Below are 16,325 nucleotides of genomic sequence, written 5' to 3' on the forward strand. Positions count from 1 at the left end.
CAGTCAGAGTCCTGATCTAAATCCTATCAGAAACTGTGTAGAGGAGATCCCCTGTCTCTCTGATAGATCAACTCCATGCTGGATTACAGACAAACAGAGCCTTGAACAGGGAATTAGATACGACCTGTATACACATTTGTGCTCTTACCAACCAGGCAATTACATTTTTTTCTAAAACCCTTCTGTTTCTTTTTCACTTCAGTTTTGTTGGCAAAGGTTCTTAATTTTTTTACATTACAAAAACCTGTGATTTTATCAGAAGTGTGTAGACGTTTTATATCCAAAATAAATGTTATGTCTGATTTAAATAAACTGAAGCTTTATTTAATAATCAGGTTGATGTAAAGGGAGAAGTATGTTTCCTTTCGAAGACCCAATGAAACAGAAGGACATACATTATACTACTGAACAAAATCTTAAGCCCAGGGAAACATTACAAGTATTTGCATTTCACGCTGGTGGATTATAACCAGGTTGTAAGAACTGCATCAAAATGTCAAAAGAAGAAACAGGAGGTTTCAGGCTCCAGGGTGATATCAGTAACCACATTACTGACAGAAACGATTATTAAACAGTGTGTCATCAACAAGCTACTGGATCAAACGGAATAATAATAATAATAATAATAATAATAATAATAATTCATTCATTCATTCATTCATCTCCTACCGCTTATCTGAACTTCTTGGGTCACGGGGAGCCTGTGCCTATCTCAGGCGTCATCGGGCATCGAGGCAGGATACACCCTGGACAGAGTGCCAACCCATCACAGGGCACACACACACACTCATTCACTCACACACACACACTACGGACAATTTTCCAGAGATGCCAATCAACCTACCATGCATGTCTTTGGACCGCGGGAGTAAACCGGAGTACCCGGAGGAAACCCCCGAGGCACGGGGAGAACATGCAAACTCCACACACACAAGGTGGAGGTGGGAATCGAACCCCCAACCCTGGAGGTGTGTGTGAAGCGAACGTGCTAACCACTAAGCCACCGTGCCCCCCCAAATTAATTTAATTAGAGTTTATTTATAAATTCAGGTGAAAGTGGAAAAATGGGACTAATAAATGAATGACAGGAGAGTAGACAAATATTTTCAAAAACATACTACTACTACTACTACTAATAATAATTATTATTATTCTCTTTATGGCAAGGAAAATTCCTGTCTACCCATGAAACAGGAAGTGTCTGATGGTGAATTGGGCTGGGGGCGGGGTTTCTGTATGACAGGGGCGGAGCCTGCAGTCCCATTACCAGCCACCGAGCTGGGAGACTCTGCCCTTGTCACAACAAAAACTGTACAGCTGGTTGATTATTCACATTGTGATGCTTCATAAACCTCGAACAGGAACAACATAAAAGAACATTTACACATAATCCATGTGCATCAAAGTGATATTTATAATTATAGCTTTTAATTAGAGAAATTGGTGCCCAGAAAATTCCAAAACGAAGATGACACTTAGTTTAAACCAACAGGATTTTTTTTTCAAAACCCGTAAGAACTTTACACAACCTTCCATCATTGTCGTGATCATTATCCTGAATCTGAAGCCCAGTGGTTCATATAATGAGGTTGAGTTCAAGTCCCTGGACCACCAAACATCCATCTCTGGGTCCTCGAGCAAGGCCTTTAACCATCAGCTGCTCAGCCGTATAAATAAGAAGTATAATTTACTCTGGATGATGGAATCTGCCAAATGTTGTAAATGTTGCTTTGCTTTTATCTTTTGTACTTCATGTTATTATACTTTTATGTCTTGTTAATCTGCATGCTTCATGATTTGAGAGTTTTCAGGTTATTCATTCCTGGTTTAGCTTTAACTTTACTCTCAAAGGCAGATTGTGTTACAGCAGTGTCCGAGATGGAAAGGTTAACTTTAAATAAAAAAATCTGTAGGATGAAATAGCTTCGTGATAATGGAGCTTCGACCTGAACCAGATCTGTCCCTGCTTCTTCAGGATCTGCTCATCTTGGTCTCACCAACACTGCACAAGTCCTGCTGAAACAAACACAGGAATGGGCTGGGGAATAAAACACAGGCTGAGGAATAAAACAAACACAACAAAAACAAAGAAAGGAACTGAAATAAGGTGAGTTTAAAAGGTGTGCACAGTTGCCCTCTGGTGGTCTGTGGAGGAATTGGTCTTTAGTGACGGTGACAAGGAGGTGGTTTAAATAAATTCATTTAATTAGAATTCATTTATAAATCACTTTCAAAAAATGGGACTAATAAATGAGCAGTAGTGTAGACAAATATTTTCAAAAGCTTCTAGAGGCACTTTCTAAGGATCTGACTGGACATGTTAGACTTGGTTTAGTGCTCATTTTGACAATTAGAATTTACGAAAAATAATGACTGTTTTTTTACATGAAAAATTTAAGAACATGGAATTAGACACGATTGTTCACTAACAGGTTAAACCTGTTTGCTTGACTGGTTCCACCATCTATCAGAGTGAAAGGTATGTAAACATCAAGAGTCTTCTTTTGTGACACCGAAGTGATGGAATGAACTCCCTCTAGATATCTGAACAGTGAGTCACTGACTGTGTTTTAACCATGAGTGAAGGCCTTCCTCCTGAGACACTTAAGCTAACGCTTATTTCCATGTATTTTAATTTAAAGAGTTGTGAGATATATTTCCTCCCAACAATTTTACACTGATGGTATCTATAGTCTGTGACCTTGCGACCCATTAATGATGAATTAATTGTTGCTTTTTTGGTTGCCCTGGATAAGAGTGTCTGCCAAATAGCAAAACATGTAACTGTTAAGTTTACTGACACTTAGAGCAGAATTATTCTTCTAAACTGTCTGTAAATTCTGTCCTCGCTTGTGTTAAACATCAGTCAAGTCCTGCTGTATGTACACACTACACTGCTGTGTGTCCTGGAAAAAACATTTTCTACCGCTTATCCGAACTACCTCGGGTCACGGGGAGCCTGTGCCTATCTCCGGCGTCATCGGGCATTGAGGCAGGATACACCCTTGGAGGAGTGCCAACCCATCACAGGGCACACACACATTCTCATTCACACACACACTCACACACTACGGACAATTTTCCAGAGATGCCAATCAACCTACCATGCATGTCTTTGGACCGGGGGAGGAAACCGGAGTACCCGGAGGAAACCCCCGAGGCACGGGGAGAACATGCAAACTCCACACACACAAGGCGGAGGCGGGAATCGAACCCCCAACCCTGGAGGTGTGAGGCGAACGTGAGGCGAACGTGCTAACCACTAAGCCACTATGCACCCAGCAAATAATGAAATATCGCCAAATTATCTAAAGTGTAAAAGTCATTAAACCTTTAACCTGTTACCTGTCGCCCCCCCATTTTCATGATTTTCAGATGAAAACCCGATTTAAAAAAGTGGGAAAAATCTTTTTTAATACATTTTAATAACACTAATTAGAACTCAGTTTACTTTTAGAATTTTAAAGGACATTTTAAGGATTACTTTATTTTATTTTTATTCTTTCCTAAATTTAACATTTAATATATGAAATGTGTCTATAAAACATTAACACACCTGCCTTCTGCAGACAGCTCACTGAAATACAACAGCACACAATGGAAGGAACACAATGTCTGATTCCTGCTCAAAATTTGAAACGAAAATATCTTCTGATTACGAGTTTGAACAGTCACTAATATGAATATTCTCTCATTTCTTCTGACCTGTAAAGTATGTACCCAGTCAGGTTGGGTGGTGTACATTCCCTTCTGAAATTATGTCAGTTTTTTGGTTTTTCCACACAGAACAACAGATCTGAAATAAGATCAGAATTTGAGTGTTCTCTCTCTCACTCATTTCCTACCGCTTATCCGAACTTCTCGGGTCACGGGGAGCCTGTGCCTATCTCAGGCGTCATCGGGCATCGAGGCAGGATACACCATGGATGGAGTAATTTGAGTGTTTATTTTTTTGATATTTATATATTTTACACATTTTAAGCAAATGTATAAAACATGGCACCTTGAGTTTGAGCCACATTTTCAAGTGCTAATAAAATTATGAGGTGACTGTCAGGTGTATTTTCTGCTCAGGTGTGTGCACGGATTCTTTAGACCATTTATTACGGAATGTTTCCTCTTGGTTTGAGTCCAACTCTGAACAGAGCCAAAATACACGTCATTTTCTGAAAAACTGAAACCATTAGTGTGCTTACAGTAAAACAGTGAAACTGAGAAAAACAACAGATTCTGATGACAGAAATGTTGTGTGAGCTGTGAAGAAAACCCCAGAAACAACAGCAGGTGACATCAACAACAGCCTCCACAGATCAGAGTGAAGGTCTCACAATCCATCACTGGATTAAGACACAGAGAAATATTGAGCAGAAGATACAAACTTCTCCTGAGTAAGACCAGATGGGAATTGTACACAGATGAGAAGGTTAGGTAACCAAGATGAACCAAAGTGCTGAAAGGTCAAAGTGTGGAGAAAGTAAGGATCTGTTCATGATCCAGAACATATGATCTCATCAATAGAACATAGTTATGGTGGTGTCATGGCTTGGGCTTCATGGCTGCTTCTGGAACTTTCTCACTAATCTTCACTGATGATGGAGATCATGGTGGTAGCCACAGAATGAATGCAGAAGTTTACAGAAACATTCTGATCATTTACAGAGAAATGCAACTAATCTAATGAGGAGGATCTTCAATATGCAGCAAGACAACGATCTGAATCACTCTGCAACTAAACCCAGGATCAGTGGAAAGAAGGTGGTTTTGTACAGAACAAGTTAATTAGCAGAACTGAACCTTAAACTGTGGATCATTTCACCTCCGTAAAAGGGGACGACTACAATAACTTAAAAAGGGACGTGGACAAAAGCATGGAAAAGCTTCACGGGAGAAGAAAGCTGCAGTTTGGTGTCATTGAATCTCAGTCGAAGTCATGTTATGTTGTTATGTTGTTATTGTCATTACACCATATATATCTGTTACAGTACACAGTGACATGACACAACGTTTCTCCAGGATCAGTGTGTTACATAACACACACACAGAGCTATAAGGACTTAGTAGGTGTCCTAGATACATAAAGTGTATCTGTATAACCTGGTGTACACAGTGCAGGACAAGACAGACAAGACAGTGCAGGACAAATGACAGTGCAAGACAAATGACAGTGCAGGACAAAAGACAGTGCAGGACAAGACAGACAAGACAGAAAAGACAGTGCAGGACAAATGACAGTGCAGGACAAGACAAACAAGACAGTGCAGGACAAATGACAGTGCAGGACAAATGACAGTGCAAGACAAAAGACAGTGCAGGACAAGACAGACAAGACAGAAAAGACAGTGCAGGACAAATGACAGTGCAGGACAAGACAAACAAGACAGTGCAGGACAAAATACTGCAGGACAAGACAGACAAGACAGAAAAGACAGTGCAGGACAAATGACAGTGCAGGACAGAAGACAGCACAGGACAAGACAGACAAGACAAACAAGACAGTGCAGGACAAAAGACGGCGCAGGACAAAAGACAGTGCAGGACAAAAGACGGTGCAGGACAAAAGACAGTGCAGGACAAAAGACAGTGCAGACAAAAAGTTACAAGACAATACAAAAAGTGCAAAAAATACGAAACAGAAACAGCGCCGACGACCAGTGTACTGTGTGTGTATACTGTGTGTGTATACTGACTGTGTGTATATTGCGTGTGTATACTGTGTGTATACTGACTGTGTATACTGTGTGTATACTGACTGTGTATACTGTGTGTGTATACTGACTGTGTGTATATTGCGTGTGTATACTGTGTGTATACTGACTGTGTATACTGTGTGTATACTGACTGTGTATACTGTGTGTGTATACTGACTGTGTGTATATTGCGTGTGTATACTGTGTGTATACTGTGTGTGTATACTGTGTGTGAATACTGTGTGTGTATACTGTGTGTGTATACTGTGTGTGAATACTGTGTGTGTATTGTGTGTGTATACTGTGTGTGTATACTGTGTGTGTATTGTGTGTGTATACTGTGTGTGTATACTGTGTGTACACTGTGTGTGTATACTGTGTGTGTATACTGACTGTGTGTATATTGCGTGTGTATACTGTGTGTATACTGTGTGTGTATACTGTGTGTATACTGACTGTGTATACTGTGTGTGTATACTGTGTGTGAATACTGTGTGTGTATACTGTGTGTGTATACTGTGTGTGAATACTGTGTGTGTATTGTGTGTGTATACTGTGTGTGTATACTGTGTGTACACTGTGTGTGTATACTGTGTGTGTATACTGACTGTGTGTATATTGCGTGTGTATACTGTGTGTATACTGTGTGTGTATACTGTGTGTATACTGTGTGTGTGTATACTGTGTGTGTATACTGTGTGTATACTGTGTGTGTGTATACTGTGTGTGTATACTGTGTGTGTATACTGTGTGTGTATACTGTGTGTATACTGTGTGTGTGTATACTGTGTGTGTATACTGTGTGTATATACTGTGTGTGAATACTGTGTGTATACTGTGTGTATACTGTGTGTGTATACTGTGTGTGAATACTGAGTGTGTATACTGTGTGTGTATACTGTGTGTATACTGTGTGTGTATACTGTGTGTGTATACTGTGTGTGTATACTGTGTGTATACTGTGTGTGTATACTGTGTGTGAATACTGTGTGTGAATACTGTGTGTATACTGTGTGTATACTGTGTGTGTATACTGACTGTGTATATACTGTGTGTATACTGTGTGTGTATACTGTGTGTGTGTGTGTATACTGTGTGTGTATACTGTGTGTGTATTGTGTGTGTATACTGTGTGTGTATTGTGTGTGTATACTGTGTGTGTATACTGTGTGTACACTGTGTGTGTATACTGTGTGTATACTGTGTGTGTATACTGTGTGTATATACTGTGTGTGTATACTGTGTGTATACTGACTGTGTATACTGTGTGTATACTGTGTGTATACTGTGTGTGTATACTGTGTGTATATACTGTGTGTGTATACTGTGTGTATACTGACTGTGTATACTGTGTGTATACTGTGTGTATACACCCCACTCCACGTCTCTGATCATCACCTGGTATCCTTCACCATCACTCTACCTATCTTACCTAAAACTACCTCTCACCCCCTTGCTCTTACTCGCCGCAACCTTCACTCTGTCTCACCTTCATCTGTAGCTTCTGGCACTCTTTCTTCCCTTCCTGATGCTAGGTCTTTTTCCTCACTACCCTTAGACTCAGCCACAGATACTTTCCTCTCATCTTTTTCCTCAACTATGGACTCCCTCTGCCCTATGTTCGCTAAACCCAAGAAAACTTCTTCTTCTGCTCCTTGGCTTTCAGATGTGCTGCGCAACAATCGAAGAGAGCTAAGATCATCAGAGAGAAAGTGGAAGAAATCACAACTTGATGCAGATCTTGATTTTTACAGAACACTTCTTGTCAAGTTCTCCTCAGATGTGACTTCTGCCAAGACCTCCTTCTACAAGGAAAAGCTTGAAGCTTCCTCACATGACCCTCGGAAATTCCACAACATCATCTCTTCTCTGCTCAACCCCCCGGCCCCACCACCTTCATCCTCCCTGACTGCAGAAGACTTTGCTTCTTTCTACCAGGAGAAGATTGAGGAAATCTGCCGGACCTTCACTTCAGCCCCGACTGCACTTACATCTCAGAGTATGGATTCCCCTACACCCTCGTTGTCACATTTTTCAACTGTGGCAGCAGAAGAGATTTTACAACTCATCCAGTCCTGCAATCCTACCACCTGCCCATTGGATCCACTCCCTACCACTATGCTCCAGACCATCTCACAAGACCTCTTGCCCTTCATTTCCACTATCGTCAATAGATCCATAGCATCTGGTCAGGTACCAACTACTTTCAAGAGAGCAAGGGTTATTCCCATCCTAAAGAAACCTGCTCTGGATCCATCAGACATCAGTAACTACAGACCGGTATCACTTCTCTCATTTCTTTCAAAAATTCTTGAACGCATTGTCTATAATCAACTGTCTGTCTATCTCTCACAGAACAACCTCCAAGATCCCAAACAGTCTGGCTTTAAAGCAGCTCACTCTACAGAGACAGCCCTTTTGGATGTCTCTGAGAAGCTACATACTGCTAGATCAGCCAAACTATCATCCGTCCTTATCCTCCTTGACCTTTCAGCAGCGTTTGATACGGTCAACCACAAGACTCTCTTATCCTCCCTCAAGAGTCTTGGGATTTGCGGATCAGCTTGGGAATGGTTTGCCTCCTACCTGGAAGGACGCTCATATCAAGTAACATGGAGGGGAGTGACATCTGCTCCACGCAGACTCTCCACTGGCGTCCCACAGGGCTCAGTACTTGGTCCTCTTCTTTTCTCCTTGTATACTCACTCTCTTGGTGAAGTTATTTCATCACATGGGTTCTCTTACCACTGCTATGCTGATGATACACAACTTATCTTCTCTTTCCCACCCTCAGATGCCACAGCTTCTGACCGGATCTCAGCATGTCTGGCAGAAATTTCATCATGGATGACTGCTCATCAATTAAAGCTCAATCCTAGCAAAACTGAACTGCTGTTCATCCCAGGTGATTCATCCCCAGGTCACGATCTTGCTATATCCTTGCACAACGATCTGATCTCCCCTTCAGCCACAGCTCGCAACCTTGGGGTAACCATGGACAATCAACTGTCCTTTTCCTCTCATGTTGCAAATGTGACTCGCTCATGTCGGTTTCTTCTCTACAACATTAGAAGGATTCGGCCATTTTTGTCCACACAGACTGCCCAGGTACTTGTTCAGTCTCTTGTCATTTCTAGACTGGATTACTGCAATGCACTGCTGGCAGGTCTACCTATGAACGCAATCCGTCCTCTGCAAATGATCCAAAATGCAGCTGCCCGGCTTGTTTTCAACCTGCCAAAGTTCTCGCATACCACCCCGCTGCTGCGATCCCTCCACTGGCTTCCGGTAGCTGCACACATCAGATTCAAAACACTGATGCTGGCCTACAAAGCCAAAAATGGACCAGCCCCCTCTTACCTCAAAGCCCTCATCATTCCTCGCACTGCACCCCGTAACCTCCGATCTACCAGCACTGCTCGACTGGTTCCACCATCTCTCAGGGTAAGAGGCAAGTATACTACAAGACTCTTCTCTGTACTGGCACCAAGGTGGTGGAATGAACTTCCCCTAGAGGTCCGGACAGCTGAGTCACTGGCTATTTTCAAGCGGCGGTTGAAGACCTACTTATTCAGGAAGCACTTCAACTAGCACTTCTTTCCTTATCCTTTGCATTTATTAAAAAAAAAAAAAAAAAAAAAAAAAAAAAAAACCTTTGACACTTTTTTATTGTAACTTTGAACAAATGTTTTAAACTCATGGTATCTTAAGTATGTAACCTAGTGAACCAGCATTAATGTATTCAGTGTTAGAGATTTAAGCACTTATGTACGTCGCTCTGGATAAGGGCGTCTGCCAAATGCTGTAAATGTAAAATGTAAATGTAATGTGTGTATACTGTGTGTGTATACTGTGTGTATATACTGTGTGTGAATACTGTGTGTGTATACTGTGTGTATACTGACTGTATATACTGTGTGTGTATACTGTTTGTATACTGTGTGTGTATACTGTGTGTATATACTGTGTGTGTATACTGACTGTGTATACTGTGTGTGTATACTGTGTGTATACTGTGTGTGTATACTGTGTGTATACTGTGTGTGTATACTGTGTGTGAATACTGTGTGTATACTGTGTGTATACTGTGTGTGAATACTGTGTGTGTATACTGTGTGTGTATACTGTGTGTATACTGACTGTGTATACTGTGTGTATACTGTGTGTGTATACTGTGTGTATACTGTGTGTGTATACTGTGTGTGAATACTGTGTGTATACTGTGTGTATACTGTGTGTGTATACTGTGTGTGAATACTGTGTGTGTATACTGTGTGTATACTGACTGTGTATACTGTGTGTGTATACTGTGTGTGTATACTGTGTGTGAATACTGTGTGTGTATACTGTGTGTGTATACTGTGTGTGTATACTGTGTGTGAATACTGTGTGTGTATTGTGTGTGTATACTGTGTGTGTATACTGTGTGTACACTGTGTGTGTATACTGTGTGTGTATACTGACTGTGTATATACTGTGTGTGTATACTGTGTGTGTATACTGTGTGTGTGTGTGTATACTGTGTGTGTATACTGTGTGTGTATTGTGTGTGTATACTGTGTGTGTATTGTGTGTGTATACTGTGTGTGTATACTGTGTGTACACTGTGTGTGTATACTGTGTGTGTATACTGACTGTGTATATACTGTGTGTGTATACTGTGTGTATACTGACTGTGTATACTGTGTGTGTGTGTGTATACTGTGTGTGTATACTGTGTGTGTATACTGTGTGTATATTGTGTGTGTATACTGTGTGTGAATACTGTATGTGTATACTGTGTGTGTATACTGTGTGTATACTGTTTGTGTATACTGTGTGTGAATACTATGTGTGTATACTGTGTGTGTATACTGTGTGTGAATACTGTGTGTGAATACTGTGTGTGTATACTGTGTGTGAATACTGTGTGTGTATACTGTGTGTGTATACTGTGTGTGTATACTGTGTGTACACTGTGTGTGTATACTGTGTGTGTATACTGTGTGTACACTGTGTGTGTATACTGTGTGTGTATACTGTGTGTGTACACTGTGTGTACACTGTGTGTGTATACTGTGTGTGTATACTGTGTGTACACTGTGTGTGTATACTGTGTGTGTACACTGTGTGTGTATACTGTGTGTGTATACTGTGTGTGTATACTGTGTGTGAAGACTGTGTGTGAAGACTGAATGTTCACACAATATCTCGTGCAGTAACATTAGAATGAACACAGTTTCTTAGCAGCAGGTCTTTGGGATAATATATAGAGTTGTGCAAAAAACAGCAAATGACTGAAATATTGTATAGTGTGTGCGTAATGGCTGAGATATTGTATAGTGTGTGTGTAATGGCTGAGATATTGTATAGTGTATAGTGTGTGTGTAATGGCTGAGATATTGTATAGTGTGTGTGTAATGGCTGAGATATTGTATAGTGTATAGTGTGTGTGTAATGGCTGAGATATTGTATAGTGTGTGTGTAATGGCTGAGATATTGTATAGTGTATAGTGTGTGTGTAATGGCTGAGATATTGTATAGTGTATAGTGTGTGTAATGGCTGAGATATTGTATAGTGTGTGTGTAATGGCTGAGATATTGTATAGTGTATAGTATGTGTGTAATGGCTGAGATATTGTATAGTGTATAGTGTGTGTGTAATGGCTGAGATATTGTATAGTGTGTGTGTAATGGCTGAGATATTGTATAGTGTATAGTGTGTGTGTAATGGCTGAGATATTGTATAGTGTGTGTGTAATGGCTGAGATATTGTATAGTGTATAGTGTGTGTGTAATGGCTGAGATATTGTATAGTGTATAGTGTGTGTAATGGCTGAGATATTGTATAGTGTGTGTGTAAAGGCTGAGATATTGTATAGTGTATAGTGTGTGTGTAATGGCTGAGATATTGTATAGTGTGTGTGTAATGGCTGAGATATTGTATAGTGTATAGTGTGTGTGTAATGGCTGAGATATTGTATAGTGTATAGTGTGTGTAATGGCTGAGATATTGTATAGTGTGTGTGTAAAGGCTGAGATATTGTATAGTGTGTGTGTAATGGCTGAGATATTGTATAGTGTGTGTGTAATGGCTGAGATATTGTACAATACAGTTTGTGCAAAACGACTGAAATGTTGGACAGTTTGTAAAAAACAGCAGAAAAGTGTGCAGAACAGCATGTCAACAGTTCGATGTGTCAGTGTGTGTGAGTTTGGTGTGGGTCTGTACAGTCCATACAGATGATGTGTGTGTATGTTGTGTTCAGTGTTGATGCAATTAAAGGATCTGCAACCAAATATTGTGTGATATTTATTTTAATTTTTAAATTTTAAGACTGTTGTAATACTCATATAAAATTAGGTTCAATTAAGTTCTAAGTGCTTAACACATCTAGATTAAAATATCAGGAAGTAAAAATGACTTTTCTGGTCTATCTTTTCAATCTCTCTTTCATTTCTCTCTATTGCATGTTAAACATGTCACCAAACCTGATGGTGCAGTGACTCCAGGGCAGGATTGATGGAATCAGATTAATTTAGTCAGGTGATAATTAAAGTCTTAAGAGCAACAGTAGAATGATTGTTGTACAGTAATCTCTACACATCTTGCTTTGTGTACAGAGACATTGTAATGCTGGAACATTTTTGTTCTCTTAGTTCCAGTAAAGGGAAACTGAAATGTTACACTGAGACATTCTGTACAACTGTGTGTTTCAGACATACGTATACCACACAGTTTATCTAATCAAATTCAGTAATACTTTATTAATCCCATAGGGGGGGATTAGGTTTGTTATCACAGCTCCAAGTCACCAAAATAAGAATATATAAATATAATTCTATATAAAAAGATAAAAGAATAAGACTTACATACAGTAAGATAATATATATAAAAGATTTAAATAACTATACAGGTAAAGGTGCATTGACACACCCTCTGAATCATCTCCTGTAAGACGAGGGCAATTATTCAATGACTGGGAGCCAATGCAGTGAGGATAGGATAGAAGTGATATGTTCATATCTTCTGGTTCTAGTTAGGACTCTAGCTGCTGTGCTCTGGACTAACTGGAGCTTGTTTATGCTCCTACTGGAACATCCAGACAGTAAATGTATGAACTAGTGTTTCTGCATCATGTAATGGGTTAGGGTTATTTATGTGAGCTTCAAATGAGAGACCGGTATCAATAATCACACCGAGGTCTTTTACTGCTGCACATGATGTAATAGAAAGACCATCCAGAGTTACTTTGTAATCAGAAAGCTTACTTCTGACTGTCTGTGGTCCTGGTACAAGATCTTCTGTGTGTCTGTGGTCCTGGTACAAGAACTTCTGTGTGTCAGAGTCAAACAGGAGGAAGTTAGTAAGTGTCTTGTAAGTGTTAGTTTTGTAGCTATGAATCCTTCAATGCTAATCGAAATACTGATAATTTAGTTTGACGCCATTTACATTCCTATTTCTCAGCTGATTGTTTTAAACTTTGTGTGTTGTCATTACTCCAGGGTGCGAGTTTTTCTCTCTCTAATTACTTTCCTTTTAAGTGGAGCTACAATATCTACTGTGTAGCGAAACACTGACACTAAATAATCAGTCACCTGATCAAGTTCTGTGGGTCAGATAGCCATCCAATCATGGATGCTAATTCTGGGACACTGTTGGTAAATCTCTCTGCAGTAGTGGATGTAAATGTATGTTTAACACGGTGACGTGGCAAATTGCAAATATCATTGCCTAAGCTGGGGGACGAGGGTTTGAAATGAAACCTGCAAATTCACAGAGGAAAACAGAATATGGTCCAGTTGGTCTGTAAATAATAATTAGAGGAACTGACTCAGTAGTCTTATTTTTTTGTGGTTACATATGTTTTTTTTAGTATGAAGAACAGGAATTCTGAGATTCTTGAGAAATTTTCCCATTGTGGGACGATTAAAGGTATATCTTATCTTATCTTATCTTATCTTATCTTATCTTGACGTCGAGCTTATCATCATGAATGACTGGGACACCTCCTCCCCTGCCAGTTAGGCGCAACTAATGTATATAACTGTATCTGGGCGGACAAGCTTCATTAAATTAACTATATTAATTAACTTTGTTTATTAACTATGATCTAATTTTATGCTAATAAGGCTACTAAAACAAATTTTCTGAGTGTTTATAGTTTTTTTTTTATCTCGGGAAACAGACACAGTCTCTATATAGTGATCCCTGGGTGACGACTCAATGCAGCTAGCAGAAGGTTGGATTAGCCTGCTTGTCTGCTCCCTCGTCCATAAGCTGCTGTGCATCGCCACAGTGCATTGGGATGAGGCCAGAGCCATCTACAGCATCGTACATCACCTCTACATTATTACTCTTAGTAATCTCTGACTGACAAAAGAGTGTATTGTTAGCTCCTACTTGGAAAACTACCTTCTAGTACCTACTGTATGCTTCCATAAGAACCTAAAATTACCTGCCATGTTCGGCACCCTGGCTCCTGGAATACACCTAACCAGTGCCGCTATAGCCCTCTAAAGGCCTAGCTACTTTCACATGCCTTAAGATGGAGTCATCATTAACCAGCAGGTGCTTTTATGAGGAGAGCAAACTTGTTAGGCATGTGTAGCAGAGAGGAGTGGTGTGCCCATGTTCAAGCCTTAGCTTTGGCTTTGCGACCAAGTCATTATCCATTTGCCCATTATCCATTTGTGAGGGCTCTAATGCCAGAGTTGGAGGGTTATTAACTCTGCCTAAGACATCCAGACTTTCCCCTACAGAAATTACACCACTATTCTAGTGTCTGGAACACCTTTAAAGCTGAAATCTTCTCTGTCAGAGAGCTAACTAACATCTAACAGCTAACTAACACCACAGGAAAAATTTATGCTAATGACGGAGAAAAAATTAGTAACCATCCTGCAGCTCACACACTGTAAATTGTTCAAATGAATTTTGAAGAATTTTGCTTAAAAACACATTTGGCAACAATACAAGGAAGTAAATATGTGAACATACCTAAAAACTGGTTTAGACCATTGTTTATGGATTCCTTAGTTTATCAGTCAAAGTCCGCCCACTTTTACTTACAAAAGTATATAAATGATGTGGAGGACAAGGATGCCGCTGCAGTGGGAAGTAGAGTAGGAGTCAGGCTCAGCACTGACTTCTTCAGCAGGGAGGTAAAGTGACAGGATAAAAAAATAAAAAAATAAAAATAAAAATAATTTTTATTAAAAGAGAAATTAATAGTTTAATTATTTTTAATAACATTATGTTTTTGTTTTTTAAATGTGCATTAATACAAAAAATGTATTTACTTAATTTGTAAGTTTATTAACTGAGATGTTTTTCCCACAGACATACACAATGAGGTGTCTAATTCCACTGTGTGTGTTGATATTACACGGTAAGATTCTGATTACATATTATTATTTGTCCTAAGAAAACAAGTCACACCTGACTATCAAAAGTTAAAAAGTGTATGAAAAGTCAATTGTCCAGTTATTTGAATATGAAGAAAATTCTTGTTGATTGTTTTAGTGTAAATCAAATATTGTGCCACAGTATAAATCTAAACCTTTAGGCTCCAAGAACAAATCTGATAAATTTGAGAATTTAGAAAGAAAACTTGGAGAGTAAAACATAATGAGCCAAAGCCAGTGATCTAAACCTTATGTTGAATAGTTACATGATGCTTAAATTACAGCACAAATGACCTAAAACTAAACGAGTGAACACCGCCTTAACCATCAATATCACGTTATTTTAAATTGTATCAAGTCCCATTATATATAATTAATGTAGACATTTTGTGTTGTGTTCCTTGCAGTGGGCCAAAGTAGGAGCCAATCAACAGGTGACAACATTTTAATTCCTATTTTAACTGTTGACAATATATAATATATAATGAATATAAACTCATAAATTCATTAATGATGGTCGTAAACCTTATGCAGTGGAACAAACAACAGGGGAAACAATGTATAAGTAAAATTCAGTTTACATTTTATACAATAATCATTGAAAATATACTTTGATGTTTATAATATTTATATATTTGTTTGGGTTTGATAATCTATAAAGTGATTCCGTTCATTAACTGATTGACATTTGAATGTTGAATGTTAAAATATAACTTTGGAACAAAAGTAAAAATGTTTATAATTAAAGCACATCCTGGCTGTCCAATGCTTTCAAAACTCCTCAAACTACAAAGAATAGCCATAATTAGGTCTAACATTAGGATCAGCTTTTAGTGTTAAAACCTAAAATACATTAGGTGGAGTCCAGTAAGGTAAGTGCACGAGTGTTACATTGGTGGGGTATTAGAGAAAAAGGGTATTTCAATGAAGACTTAAGTCTTGAGAGAAAGACATACAGTGAAGGAGTATTACAAAGAGAGTAAAAATAATAATAATAATAATAATAATAATAATAATAATAATAATAATAATAATAATAATACAGTGTGAAAGTGTTCTAGTTTGGGAGTGTTAAAGTGAGAGCGTGTTACAGTGAGAAAGTTTTGCAGGGAGAGATTTACAGTGAGAGTGTTACACTGTGGGAGTGTTACAGTGACAGAGTGTTACACTGTGGGAGTGTTACAGTGAGAGTGTGTTACACTGTGGGAGTGTTACAGTGAGAGAGTGTTACAGTGACAGAGTGTTACACTG

The 16,325-nt window shown here is 39.1% G+C and overlaps 2 protein-coding genes across 3 annotated transcripts in view; one reads left to right on the forward strand and one right to left on the reverse strand.

Annotated features, from left to right (window-relative positions):
- LOC113653753 (interferon-induced very large GTPase 1-like) overlaps positions 1-16,325 on the reverse strand; it is an 859,689-nt gene that overhangs the window by 737,764 nt on the left and 105,600 nt on the right. The window lies entirely within an intron of this gene.
- The window catches only part of LOC113639996 (alpha-tectorin-like), a 52,656-nt gene continuing 51,349 nt past the window's right edge, over positions 15,019-16,325 (forward strand). Inside the window, exons 1-2 of the mRNA XM_047815674.1 lie at positions 15,019-15,058; positions 15,482-15,508. Of these exons, the coding sequence (XP_047671630.1) occupies positions 15,019-15,058; positions 15,482-15,508 (67 nt within the window). The remainder of the gene's footprint in view (positions 15,059-15,481; positions 15,509-16,325) is intronic.

This window comes from Tachysurus fulvidraco, chromosome 7 (assembly GCF_022655615.1).
Source record: "Tachysurus fulvidraco isolate hzauxx_2018 chromosome 7, HZAU_PFXX_2.0, whole genome shotgun sequence".
NCBI classification, from domain to species: Eukaryota; Metazoa; Chordata; class Actinopteri; order Siluriformes; family Bagridae; genus Tachysurus; species Tachysurus fulvidraco.